This window comes from Rhinolophus hipposideros, assembly GCF_964194185.1.
Source record: "Rhinolophus hipposideros genome assembly, chromosome: 21".
Classification (NCBI taxonomy): domain Eukaryota; kingdom Metazoa; phylum Chordata; class Mammalia; order Chiroptera; family Rhinolophidae; genus Rhinolophus; species Rhinolophus hipposideros.
The window spans coordinates 35,929,035-35,940,872 of NC_138067.1; the positions used below are offsets into that span (position 1 = coordinate 35,929,035).

At 51.6% G+C, this 11,838-nt stretch overlaps 1 protein-coding gene across 1 annotated transcript; it reads left to right on the top strand.

Moving 5' to 3' along the window:
* Positions 1-8,831: 8,831 nt before the first annotated feature.
* ZBTB32 (zinc finger and BTB domain containing 32) lies at positions 8,832-11,157 on the top strand (the record flags this gene model as incomplete). Its single annotated transcript, XM_081031436.1, is given in 6 exon segments — positions 8,832-9,900; positions 10,159-10,232; positions 10,341-10,406; positions 10,530-10,700; positions 10,879-11,126; positions 11,128-11,157. Coding segments are annotated over 6 exon segments (1,473 nt in total). The 5' UTR covers positions 8,832-9,016.
* Positions 11,158-11,838: the final 681 nt, after the last annotated feature.

Sequence of the window (11,838 nt, forward strand, 5' to 3'; positions counted from 1 at the left end):
GCTGGGTAGCTGGATTTCAGGGCTCTAGAGTAAGGCTCTCTGGGTTCCCATCCAGTTTCCACCATTTACTAGCTCTGTACACCAGGGAATATTCCATCCCTCCCTGGGTCTCAGGTTCCTCACGTGTAAAATGGGGACAATCACAATAGCTATGTCCTAGAATTATTACAGAGATTCAGTGAGATGATGTATGGATGACGCAGAGTGCTTTCCACCTTCCCTCACCCATAGAAAGTGTTCCATACACGGCAGCAATTATGACTAGGGCTTCTCAATGAGAAGCCTCCAATGGTCCTGAGGCTGTGAAATACACTCCCAACCACCTTTAGGGCCAACGTTGGGACCAGATGAATTCATTGTTTACAGACAAGGCTGGCTGGGTGAGAGGACCCCTCACCTGATCCAACCCAGATCTACCAGACAAGTACTTCCTAGCAGCAGTCTAGTTCAGGGGATAATCTCTTGGGTCTGATAGACCTGGGTCTGAACTCCCGCTTTGATTTCTCCTAGGGTCTCATTTTCTTCATCTGTGAAATAGGAAAGGAGCAGTGTGAGGAGTAATTAAGAATATGGGTTTGAATTAGGTTATATATTATTCCATCCCTTGCTCTGCCAAGGACTAGCTATGTGAGCTGAGTGTCTTCGGCTCCATGCACCGTGGTTGCCTGTTCTAATGGGTTTTGTCATTATTCCTCTTCCTAGGGCGGCTGAGGATTCCCTAGGACCATGTGTGCAGACTCTGCGGACACTGTAGCTGTGAGGATGGGAGACAGTGTACCCAATGGTAAGGAGCTTAGATTCTGGAGTCAGACTGCAACAGTTCAAATTCTGCTCTTGCAATTATTTCTGGTGAGATCTTAGGGAAATCAATGATCTTCTTTCAGTTTCAATTTGCTTATCTGTGAAGTGAGAATAAAAACAGTAAGTATCGGATAGAGCTTGTTATGAGAATTCACTCAAATGATGCATGCAAAGCACTTAAAACTGGCCTGATTCGGTATAAGTGGCAAAGATACCCATCATGAGGGTGATTTTTAAAATATCCTTTTCTGGAATGCAAATGCATTTGCCAAACTGAGGAACTGCAAATATGCGCTAAGTGCTGGAGGCTTCAGGATCAGATTTAAGTCCAAAACAAAAATCAAAAACCCCTCAAAAAACCCTCATTTGTAGATGAGGTAAACCAGGGCCAACGTGACCACAGCAGACACCATCCCACATGTACAAGACCAACGCTCCTTAACTGTAGGGTACCTTGAATGCTGGACTCACCAAAACAAGGTCGGAGTGCCAGCGATGCCCATACTCACCGCGGGACCTGAGACGAGTGACTTTGCCGCCGACCTCAAAGGATAACCCAGCATAGTTATCAGCTCCCTCACAGGGTTACTTAGCAAAAGTCAATAAGATGACGCACAAAGCGTGCGTGGTACACGGAAAGGGCTCAGTAAGCGGAAGCTGCTGTAACTACAGCTACAGCGCCTGTCTTTCCCGTACTATTTTGAGGGGTCTGCTCCCGCGGACCGGACACTCGCCTTAGGCAAGTCTCCCTCCGGTTTCAGCTCCATCTATTCGTCCCAGGCTCCTCTGCGTCATGACCTCTCCAAGAGGGCCAACCCCCACCCTCGCCTCCCAACCTACAGCTCCTCAGCGAGTCGCAAGGAAGGAGGAGACAGACACCACTCGGCAGGGCTCGGGAGCTGAACAGAAGCGCAGGGACAGAACCCTAACCGCCAGAAACCGTTGGGTTGGGCTCCCGCCTCCTGGCCCTCTGATCAATTAAACGCGAAGCTGCAAGCCTCGGGACCAATCAGAAGTGGAAGCGGTCACACAATGCCCGCCTTCTTAAAGCGCCCTTGCTCCTCATTGGATACATCCAAGCGCGAACCCGCTGAGCTGCTGAGAAGAGTGTGGCCAGCCAATCAGCTGTGCAACCGCAGTCGGGCTGGTGGGAGGAGAGGCAGGTGGCCCTCGCATGTTCCCGCGGTGCGAGCTCGCAGTGTGTCAGCCCAAATCCCTGCCTAGGCAGAAAGCCTGCTGGCCGGGATCTAAGCCCAGGCCAACTAATGGCGGGGCAGCGCAACAGGCCATTTTCTATACAGCGTAGTGGGGGTCTGGTACGCGAAGTACTCAGTTGATCCTGGCTCAACTGACAGTCGAGGTGTCAATGAGCATTTGAAGCGCGGAATATCTAGACCATTCCTGGGTCAAGGCACTGCCCCCTCTTGCGTCTTTCTTGTCCCCGAATACTTCCGGGTAAGGCAGGGTGCGTTCTGCAAACAATCAGTGGTGGGGCAGGGCAGGAGGTGAGAAAGGTGAGCTGCCCTGAGGCAGCTGAAGCCTGGTGGTTCTTGAGGGCCTTTCAGTCAATCACGCACATCTCCACAGATATGTAAGGGGTTGAGAGATAGGTGAAAGTGTTTGCAACGAGAGCTACTCAAAGGCAAGAAAGCGGTGGTATCCCTGAGCTCTTGTGGGGGGCGCCTCCAAGGCTATTCAGGTGGAGGAGGTCCGGGTGTCAGTCTCATCATCATAGAAAGGGTGAGAGAAGGCAAACTCCGCAGCCAACCAGCCTTGGGGTGAGGCTGGAGTATGAGGTCTCAGAGGCCTCCAGCATCCACAGCACAAGGGCAGGCGCGAGTTCCTCAACCAATCAGCGGTGGGCGCGAGGTAGTGGAGCTGTCCTAGGTGCCTCTCAGTCTGTTGAGCACGCTCACCAGTCAGGAGCCAGGAAAGAGTGTGCCGCCAGCGCCGCAGCCAATCGGTATCTGCCTTGGGATCCAGGCGCGAAAAGCCAGCTGTGCGCGCGCCTGGGCATCGCGTTCCTGGCCTAGCGCCGCTCCCCATTTTCTAACCGCCACTTGGGCTTGTGCCGCCCTTAGTGTATGTGAGGCTGAGTGGGGAGAGGAACACCGTCTGAGTTGGTGAGTGCTGTGGTTTTTCTTACTCTTCTTCAGGCTTGGGCCTGGCCCAAGCAAAGCTGGGGCATGGGGGGGCTTGACTGGTGGCTGTGAGGGTTGGGAAATGAGCGCTGAGAGCTTTAGACCCTTGGGAACTTTCTCTGCCCTGGAAAGGCTGGAAATAGGGCCTCCTGAACAACTTTGGGCCCAGGCTGGGCAGAGGCCAGGCCAGCATGTCCTATGAGGTGGTACATGGTCCCTAAGCCAGCCTGAGTTGGAAGTGTGTTGTAGGGCAGTTGGAAGCCCTTGGAGCCCTGCGTGGGGTCATTGGCAATGAGGTATGGCCTCTGAACTGTGAGAGGTGGTCTGGGGTCTCTGGACTAAGTCTGGATCTGGCGACTGGAAGGAGAGACTTGTGATTCTTCAGAGGTTATTGGGAGTTACTGGCCAAGAGATGAAACTAGTGGGCATTTGAGAGGTTTCTGACATCTTTGATGCAGCCTGGGCTGAGAGTGAGCACTAATGAGGTCAAAAGCCCAATGAGAAGTTAAGGGTCATTGCATCCAGGCTGTGCTGGGAACATGTGGCTGCAAGGCTTTTAGGGGTTTTTGGACTCTAAGTTGAGGTGCTCTTGGCAGATTTTCCAGTATTGGGTCCAGGCTGTACCATGTGGCCAGAAGGTTAGTCTCGTGGTCTTCTAAAGATTCTAGGGAGTGAGGAGTCTCCAAACCCCAGCCAACTTGTTTGCCCTCCATGAAGTATTATTGCCTTGTGGTGGCTCTAGACAGAACCAGGATTGGGTCATGTCTGGGGTCCTTCAGTTCCTGTCCTCACCTCTTTCCCAAACCCTTTCTGGTCACTCTCAAAAGGTATCAGGCTATAAGCAGGGGACAGGTGCATGGGTAAGATGGATGTCATACCTGAGCACAGGTAGAGATGTGTGAGATATCCTGCTCTTTAGGAAACCACCCACGTTGTCTTTACCAAACATCTTTTTATACTTATGGGGCAGGGTGTTGATATCTATATTCACTCAGCCTTTCCCGCTCTATGTGTTATTAAACCTTTCAGAGTGCTTTCATGTATACTTGGAGTTCTTAAACCAAGGGTGGGGAATGCAAAAGGGTGGTCTACAAATGGATTTCAAAGGTCTGTGAACTCTTGGAAATCATAAGATTTCATGCGTGTTGGATTTGGGAAATATGGGCCAAAAGCAGTCAAAGGGCAATCTAGGAGTATTTGACCTCTTCAATGATGGGCTTCACAGCAGTCTGTGAATGCCCTGTCATTCATATGCAAAATGTCATAAAAGTCTACAATTTTCCGATGTAAGGAGTTAATTCCATGGCTTACATTTTCAAAGGAATGGTGACCCCCTAAGAAGTTAAGAAGTATTGGAATAAAGCAGGCTCCCATATTATTTATGGGGCCTGGGCATGACAAGAAATGGAGATTCATCTTTTTCTTCCCACACCTGGTGTTGGTGCACACTTCAAAGTATCTCACATATTAACTGGCATGTCCAACCTGTTCCCATGCCCCTCACACACAGTCAGGGCCTAGGCTGTCTCATGAGTCCCGCAGCCCACTGACATGAATATACATCTGGGGTTGAGGACCACGTAGATCCTGGAAGTGGGCCATTTGGGCCGGGAGGTCCAGAGTTCTGAGTTCCCAGAGCATGGCCTACAATTGGGCGGTGCAGGTTCCAGGTGGTACTTCCTAGATGACCTTGCACTCCTCAGCCAATGGGGAGAGACACAGCCAGAGGATGTCAGAGTCAGGCCCTCTCCCTGGGTTTAAGGCAGTACTGCCATTCAGTACTGGTCTTGAAAACAGCCCCTGTGAGGAATTTGAGGGTCTTGGAAGAGTTAGCCCCATATTAGGGCTGAAGAAAAAGACCCTTCACTGTGAGGATGTAGTAGAACCTAAGTTTTTTTACTTCTAGTCGTTATTTTCCCACTTAATCCACAAAAGGTGTGTTATGATGGGGTCTCTATGACCTAGATTCAGCTCATCTCGCTGTATCTGGTTTGGGGTTATGTAGAACATAGATTTAAATGAAGAAAGAAATGAATTCCCTCTGTGATGTCTCTTCTCTGGTGTGTGTTGATGTATTATTCTTAACCAGAAAGAGTGAACATTTGAAAGTTTATGTATGATTTCGATAACCAGTCTTATTCTTTAGAAAATGCTACGTGTGTGTGAGTGTGTGTGTGTGTGTGTGTGTGTGTGTGTGAGTTAACCACCTTAATTTGCATAAAGAGATGTGTTCCTGGGATGAGTGAAAAGTTCATAGAATTTTTCTAAATTGAATCTTGCTTAACTTGACTTTGGAGATACTCAATAGTTAAAATAAGTGAGATAAAGGGAGAATACTTTTCATAAAACAAATAACCATTCCTCTAATTGGCCTATTCTGATGGTTTAATTTTAATTATATTTGAAGAGAATCCATACTTGTATTGCTGTGTTGATATTTTTATATCAAGCTGGGTTGTGTCTGAAGGGGCTCTTGGTCAATCTTATCAAGCTTATCAGTAAGAATAAAAATTACCAGATTTCAAATTTATTTAGTATTATAAAGGACTGAGAGGCAAAAGTCATACCTCCTTTTCCCACATATTTCTCTTCCAATGATGTCCCACCTAATTTCTCCTATGCACTCTACCCTCTCCCAAGATGCCGGCTTGCATCCTCATAACCTGTGGTTTTCTGGCTCTGCCTGTACTGAGTCAGCCTGGGAAGTGGAAGGGGGACAAGGTTTCTGAGACTGGCAAGGGCAGACCTTTCAAGAATAGAAACAGTGATGCCCCTGTCCTTCCAAATCAAAGTGCTATTTGTGTCGGCTGTCAGTGCTCCCTCAGAGCAAGAAGATGACTTGGGCTGTGCAGTCAAGAATGTAGGGAGACAGAAGGGCCTAGAGAGTCATCAACCTAAAGGCTGAGGTGTAGAGGGCCTTAGAGATACCTCTAAGGAGGCGATCTCTAAAGGGATATCCTTAGGTGGGGTAAACACCAAGTGGGAGGCAAGATGGGGTTTCCCATTCTTGGGGGCTTTTGTTCACTGAATGGGGAGTCCCCTTGCTCCTTCTGCTCCCTTTTAGATTTCCTAAAAGCCCATTGACACTTCCTGTCAACTACATTTGGCTTACAGAGGATGCTGCCCGTTAAGCACAGTCTCCAACTCTCTTGATCATCAATGGGCAAATCACACCTGTGGGGGCGCTGAGTCACAGAAACATGATACACAGCTGGGCGGTAAGGGGGACTACACTCCACTAGATGGTGATGTCATATTCCAGACCCCTGTACCTTTCCTTCTACACTTGGGGGTGTCTCCCTCGTGGCTTTCCCCACATATTCCATATCTCCAGGGGTTGTATATTACTGTGTTGGAGGATGTTTCCCTCTGTATACATATCAGAGGTTGGTGCTTTTATGTGTCCAGGCCAAGTGACTTTTATATGAGTGTCTAATGAGTCCCTGGGTGTGGTGGTGTGAGGAGTTAGAACGCTAAGAAATGGAAAACATTTCAGAGTAGCAAATGAACACAACTTGCCCATTTGCATTTTCCCTTTCACTCTGACTCATCTTCCCCTCTCCCCACCCTATTATTGCCCCTCCACCAGCCCCACCCATTGGCACACCCTGTCTGATCTAGGAAGGGGTAACATCTGCCTGCACCCAAGCTAGAATGAAAGGTAAAGGGAAGGCATGCTGGGTCTGAAGAGAGAGAGACTAGAAGGCTGAACATTTGGGGGTTCTGGAGCCAAAGAAAAAAACATGGGTTTAGAGACATAATATTTGAGTCTAGGAGGTGACCACGATCTAAACGAGAAGCTCAGGGGGAACCAGACTATGTCCTGTCGCCAGAGCAGCCTACCAGTGCCTGACTTGTTTACCTTCGTTACTTATTGGGCATACATGATATGCCAGGCACATATCATAAGTGATTTATCACTTGGTGAATTAATGAAAACTTGCCACAGGATGAGGGATAATGGAATAAGAAACAGAAAAAGAAATTTGTCAGACCTCATCCTTTCCCCTGCTGAAAGTGCTAAAGTGTGAAAAGAGGGGAAATCTCTGAGGACCTTGACCCTTTGGGCAGGAAGTGAAAGAAACCCCGGAGTCCTGATTTCAGAGAAATGTCATTTGTCATCAACCCAAGAAAAAGAGTTTTTCTTTTCGAAGACCACCGCAGGCCCTTCCTGGGGTTGCCCCCTTCAGAGCTTGATGGGAGGATCTGAGTCACTCACACACCCCGTCCCCAGTGGTGGCCCAGATGACAGTGGTCATTCCCACATAGCAGTCAAGGCTTCCTAGTACCAAGTCGGACATGCTTTTGGCCCTCTTTTACTCTGTCCTTGGAATTCAGATGTTTCAGCCATTTTTATTTCTGATAGTAGAAACAGCTTCCAGCTGCTTGAGCTCTACTGACACCTCTAAGAAACAGAACTAATAATATTTGAATGATACTATGTACTGAAAACCACTTTCATATTTATCATTTCAACTATACCTCCAAATGAGATAAGCAGAGGGTATCCCTATTTCATGGATGAGGTAGGTAACTGAGGCTCAGAAAGACGACTTGCCCAAAGTGACCCAACTAGTAAATGGCAGAGATGAGACTCAAATGCAGGTCTGATTAGTTCAAAGTTCTTGTTGCCTCAGGTGCACTTCTTTGGCTCTAGAAGTTCACAAATGAAATCAGGAGACAGGAGGATAGGAGGCAGGAGGTGTGGTTTCTGGAAGTAGAGGGGGGTAGTCTCTCCTAGAAGGATGAAGCAGAGCCAACGGTGTAAAACCACACCCCGTTGGGGGACACTGGCAGACTGATACTTGGGACACCCAATGGAAGACTGTGAGGTCAGGGGCGGGGCTAGCTGGGGGTTGGGGGCAGGAGCCCAAACAGCAGTTCAGAACATGCGGTGTCCAGGAGGAAGCTACAACTGGTGAGTGGTTTCTTCTTCCCAGCTGAGTCTTCCCTCTCATTATACCCCTCTTTCTGTCTAGTTCCTGCCAAGCTGTAGCCCTCTTCCTGCGGTATCCAAGTAGTAATCCTCCCTCCAACAAGGGTCCTTACCCACGGTGAGCCCACACCTGGGAATATGCCTGCTGGGAACTGACATTCTTGGGTCTGTCTCTTTGTATCTGGGTTCCCAGTTCTCTTCTTAAAAGCCAATGTGGTGGTTTTGATGTGTGATAATCTGCCTTGTTGGGTTCTTTCTATTGTTCACTTTTGGCTTATGAAAAACAAAATTAAACTATCTCCTTATCTGAACCTTGAAAGGAAATAGCCTCTCCCTTTACAGTTCTCATTTCCCTTACTCGCGATTCCTTGAGGGTCAGTCTTCTCCCAAACTTCTCTCCATCCTTGGGTCCAAAGCCTTCTCTCCTGTGGCTTCCGTACTTGCTCTCTTAACTCACTGGATGGGAGTCTTTGGTCCCTTCACGTTCCTTCTCTGAGGATGTGTTCTAGAAGCTTCAGCCTCAAGGCGATGTTTGATTAATGCCTTTAAGCCTGCCCTCCTGCAGCTATGACCCGTCTTGCTGACCTTTCTGCCTCTCAGGCCCCTCAGCTCCACGTGATGGGCTTGTGTGGAGGATATGCTAGCTCTCCAAACCCTCCCATGAAGCTGTGTCTTCCTCCATCCCTAACTGCCACGGCTGACTGGGTCTGGTGGTGTTCTCTTGTCTGAAATGAGGAGATCCTGGCCTACTCAGAGGTCTTTCCCTGCAAAGGGGCTTGGAGAAGCAAAAGCATATGTCTGCTATCCTTTAAGTCAGATTTCCCATTGGCAGCATCTATACTTGATATAATTGTTAACTGCCAGGTCCCTGCTCTTTACGTCCTGAATTTGGTCTAATTTCCATTCTCTTGCCATCCCTGGCCTCTATTATGGTTCTAGATAACCTGAGGTCCTCTCTTAGGTTAGTTTACTTGCTCCATTCAGGACTGAGCTCTGATCCAGAACCAACAACTCACTCTTTCTCCCCTCCCCTCCACAGGCTTGAAAATATGCTGTTCCTCCCTCTTCTTTCCACCGTGGACCTCACACTGTGGCCTTTCTCTCAGAACCTCTGAGATTGGTACTCAGGCAAGGCATAATGCCTGTGTCCCCGACAAGACTGCCTAGCCCCTATGGCTCTGATCGACTGGTACGGCTAGCAGCCAGGCTCCGGCCAGCACTATGTGACACCCTGATTACCGTGGGGAGCCAGGAGTTCCCTGCTCACAGCCTAGTGCTGGCAGGTGTGAGTCAGCAGCTGGGCCGCAGGGGTCGCTGGTCTCTGGTGAAAGGAATCAGCCCTTCCACTTTTGCACAGCTTCTGTACTTTGTTTATGGGGAGAACGTAGAGCTGCAACCTGGGGAACTGGAGCCCCTTGAGGAGGCAGCCAGGGCCTTGGGGGTGCAGTCCCTGGAAGAGGCATGCAGGAGGGCTCGAAGGGACAGGGCTAGGGTGGAACTGAATCCAGGGTTGAAGGAACTTCAGGAGGAGCAAGAGAAACACACAAGGGATTCTGAGAGAGGAGTGAGGGGCCTTGGAGAAGAAGGACCGGAGAAGTTTGTTAGAGCTGGTGGGGAAAAACATGAGATGACGCATGAGCACAGGACACCAAGAGAGAGGCCTGAGATGGCAGAGGCCATGCAGGAGGACCAGGAGGAACAGATAAGATCAGAGGAGAAACTCAACCAATTCCCTGTTGGCCACGGGGGAGTAGATGGGAAGCAAGACGTGATCATGTGGGTGAGGGAGAGCCCAGGGGGCTCTGAAGGAAGTCTGGGGGAGTTCCCTGGCTCCCTTCCCCCCCCAGGTCCCCTCCAAACCAGCACCACCCCTAGGCCCTGGTGGGCTGGGGCCCCTTGGTTGGGGGAGGGCCAGCCCGCTCTGTGGAGCATTCTGCTGTTGCCGCCCAGATATGGCACCCCCTTCTCCCATAGCACCCCCCTCACTGCAGCCTGGCGAGAGGTCTGGCCTCAGAACCAGAGGTGAGTGAAGGGCCTAATGGAAGCCTGGCTGGGAGGGAATGGCTCGGGACAGGCAGTGGTGATGGGGGGAAGGGTACCACATCTCTTATCTTTACTGTACATTTCCTGAGCTGCAGATAGAACCAGAAGCTCCCACCACAGGGGAAGCCAAAGCCCAGCCCTGGAGAACTCATTACACCTCCCCCTCCTGCAAGGGATGGGTCAGGATCCCAGGTTTTGCCAAGGCTGTAATGTAACTCTTTCCCACCCCACCCCCAGGATCCCGCTGTCCCTGAACCTCCACAAAGGGCTCTGGAGCCAGAACCAGTTGGCCTCCTCCAGCCCTACCCCCGGTAAGGCCCTCACTGTCCCACATGAACCCTGTAACATGGTCTCTGCTGGGGCTGGAACCGCAGGAGTCCAGCCTGAGCAGGACCCCTGCTTGACTATGCTCCCTCCAGGTTCCCTCCCTCAGGGCCCCACACAGCTCAGCCCTGAGACAGAAGAGTCTGATCAGAGGCACACAGGTGAGTATGGTGAGGGTGCTCTTGCCTCAGCCCCACTGTAGCGTGATGTCTTGCCTGGGTGTCCCAGTGATCCGGCTCTGGGATTCCCAGCCCTGCCCTCCTTCGCCTTCTCTGTCCCCACAGGTGCACTTGCAACCTGTGTGGGTCATGGGGGCACAGCAGGTCACCCATCACGCCAACATCCTCCCCTGGCTCCTCCTGCTCGCTGTAGGCCAAAGCCCTATTCTTGTTCTGTCTGTGGAAAGAGGTTTTCACTCAAACATCAGATGGAAACACACTACCGAGTCCACACAGGTATGGGCGCCCGGCATGTGTCAATTGTCTGCTTCTCTCCAAGCACCGGTCTGCCCGCCCCTAAGTCCCTGTGTGCCAGGTTCTCGCACAACTGCCTTGCCCAGTCGTGCCAATCTACCCTTAGGCCAGCCTTCGTCCCCTTCTTTGCTTCACCAGCCTTACCCTCTCCCGTCCCTAGGCGAGAAGCCCTTCTCCTGTAGCCTCTGTCCCCAGCGCTCCCGAGACTTCTCTGCTATGACCAAGCACCTGCGGACACACGGGGCCGCACCCTACCGCTGCCCTCTGTGCAGCGCAGGGTGCCCCAGCCTGGCCTCCATGCAGGCGCACATGCGCGGCCACTCACCTAGCCAGCTCCCGCCCGGATGGACCATTCGCTCCACCTTCCTCTACTCCTCCTCCTCGAGGCCATCCCGGGCCTCGACCTCTCCCCTGTAGGCCCCCTTCCACCCCCACCTGACGAGATGTCGGTAGTTTATTTGACTTCAGCCAAAGAACGAAAGAATTAAGTGATGAAAGACGAGCAGGCGGGCGGCTAGGCTTCTGAACCGGCGCCGCGGCTTCGGCTGCCTAGCAGATTCGCGTCTAGGAAGCGCCGCGGGAAGAGCGCTGAGCGCTCTTTCCCAGATGACCGCGGGCCGCAGACGCCCCGGCCAGCGATCCCGTGCGGGGACAGGGCCGTGAAGTTTGCACAAGTGCAGGTTAACTGTGTGGGGACTGTTGATTTCATCACCAAAATAAAGCGTTTCCTGTGCCTTCCTCAGGACCAGAAAAGCCGAGCCCAGACTTCAGTCTGTAGCCGGGGTAGGGGTGCAGAGCCGCCGCCTGGACCCTAGTCCTGTAGCGGCCCCTGGTGGCCCTGGGCCTGCTCTTCGGCGCGGCGGCCACCGGCTCCGTCTCCCGGGCCTCCCTGTTCTCCCCCGGCGGGAGCGGCCGCGAGGGCTGGGTGTCCGGGCAGACTTAGCAGCAAGCCCTGTGTGGGTGGGCTGTGAACACCCAAGTGACTGTCCCTGCCACAGCGAGCAAAGGCGTGCGGAGCCTGAGTCTGGGGGCCCGGGGCTCGAGAGGAACTCGTGCTCCGCCCTGCTCTCGGTCACCCGCCTCCTCTCGTTGAGCAAAAAGGCCGCAGGGCCGCGGCTTC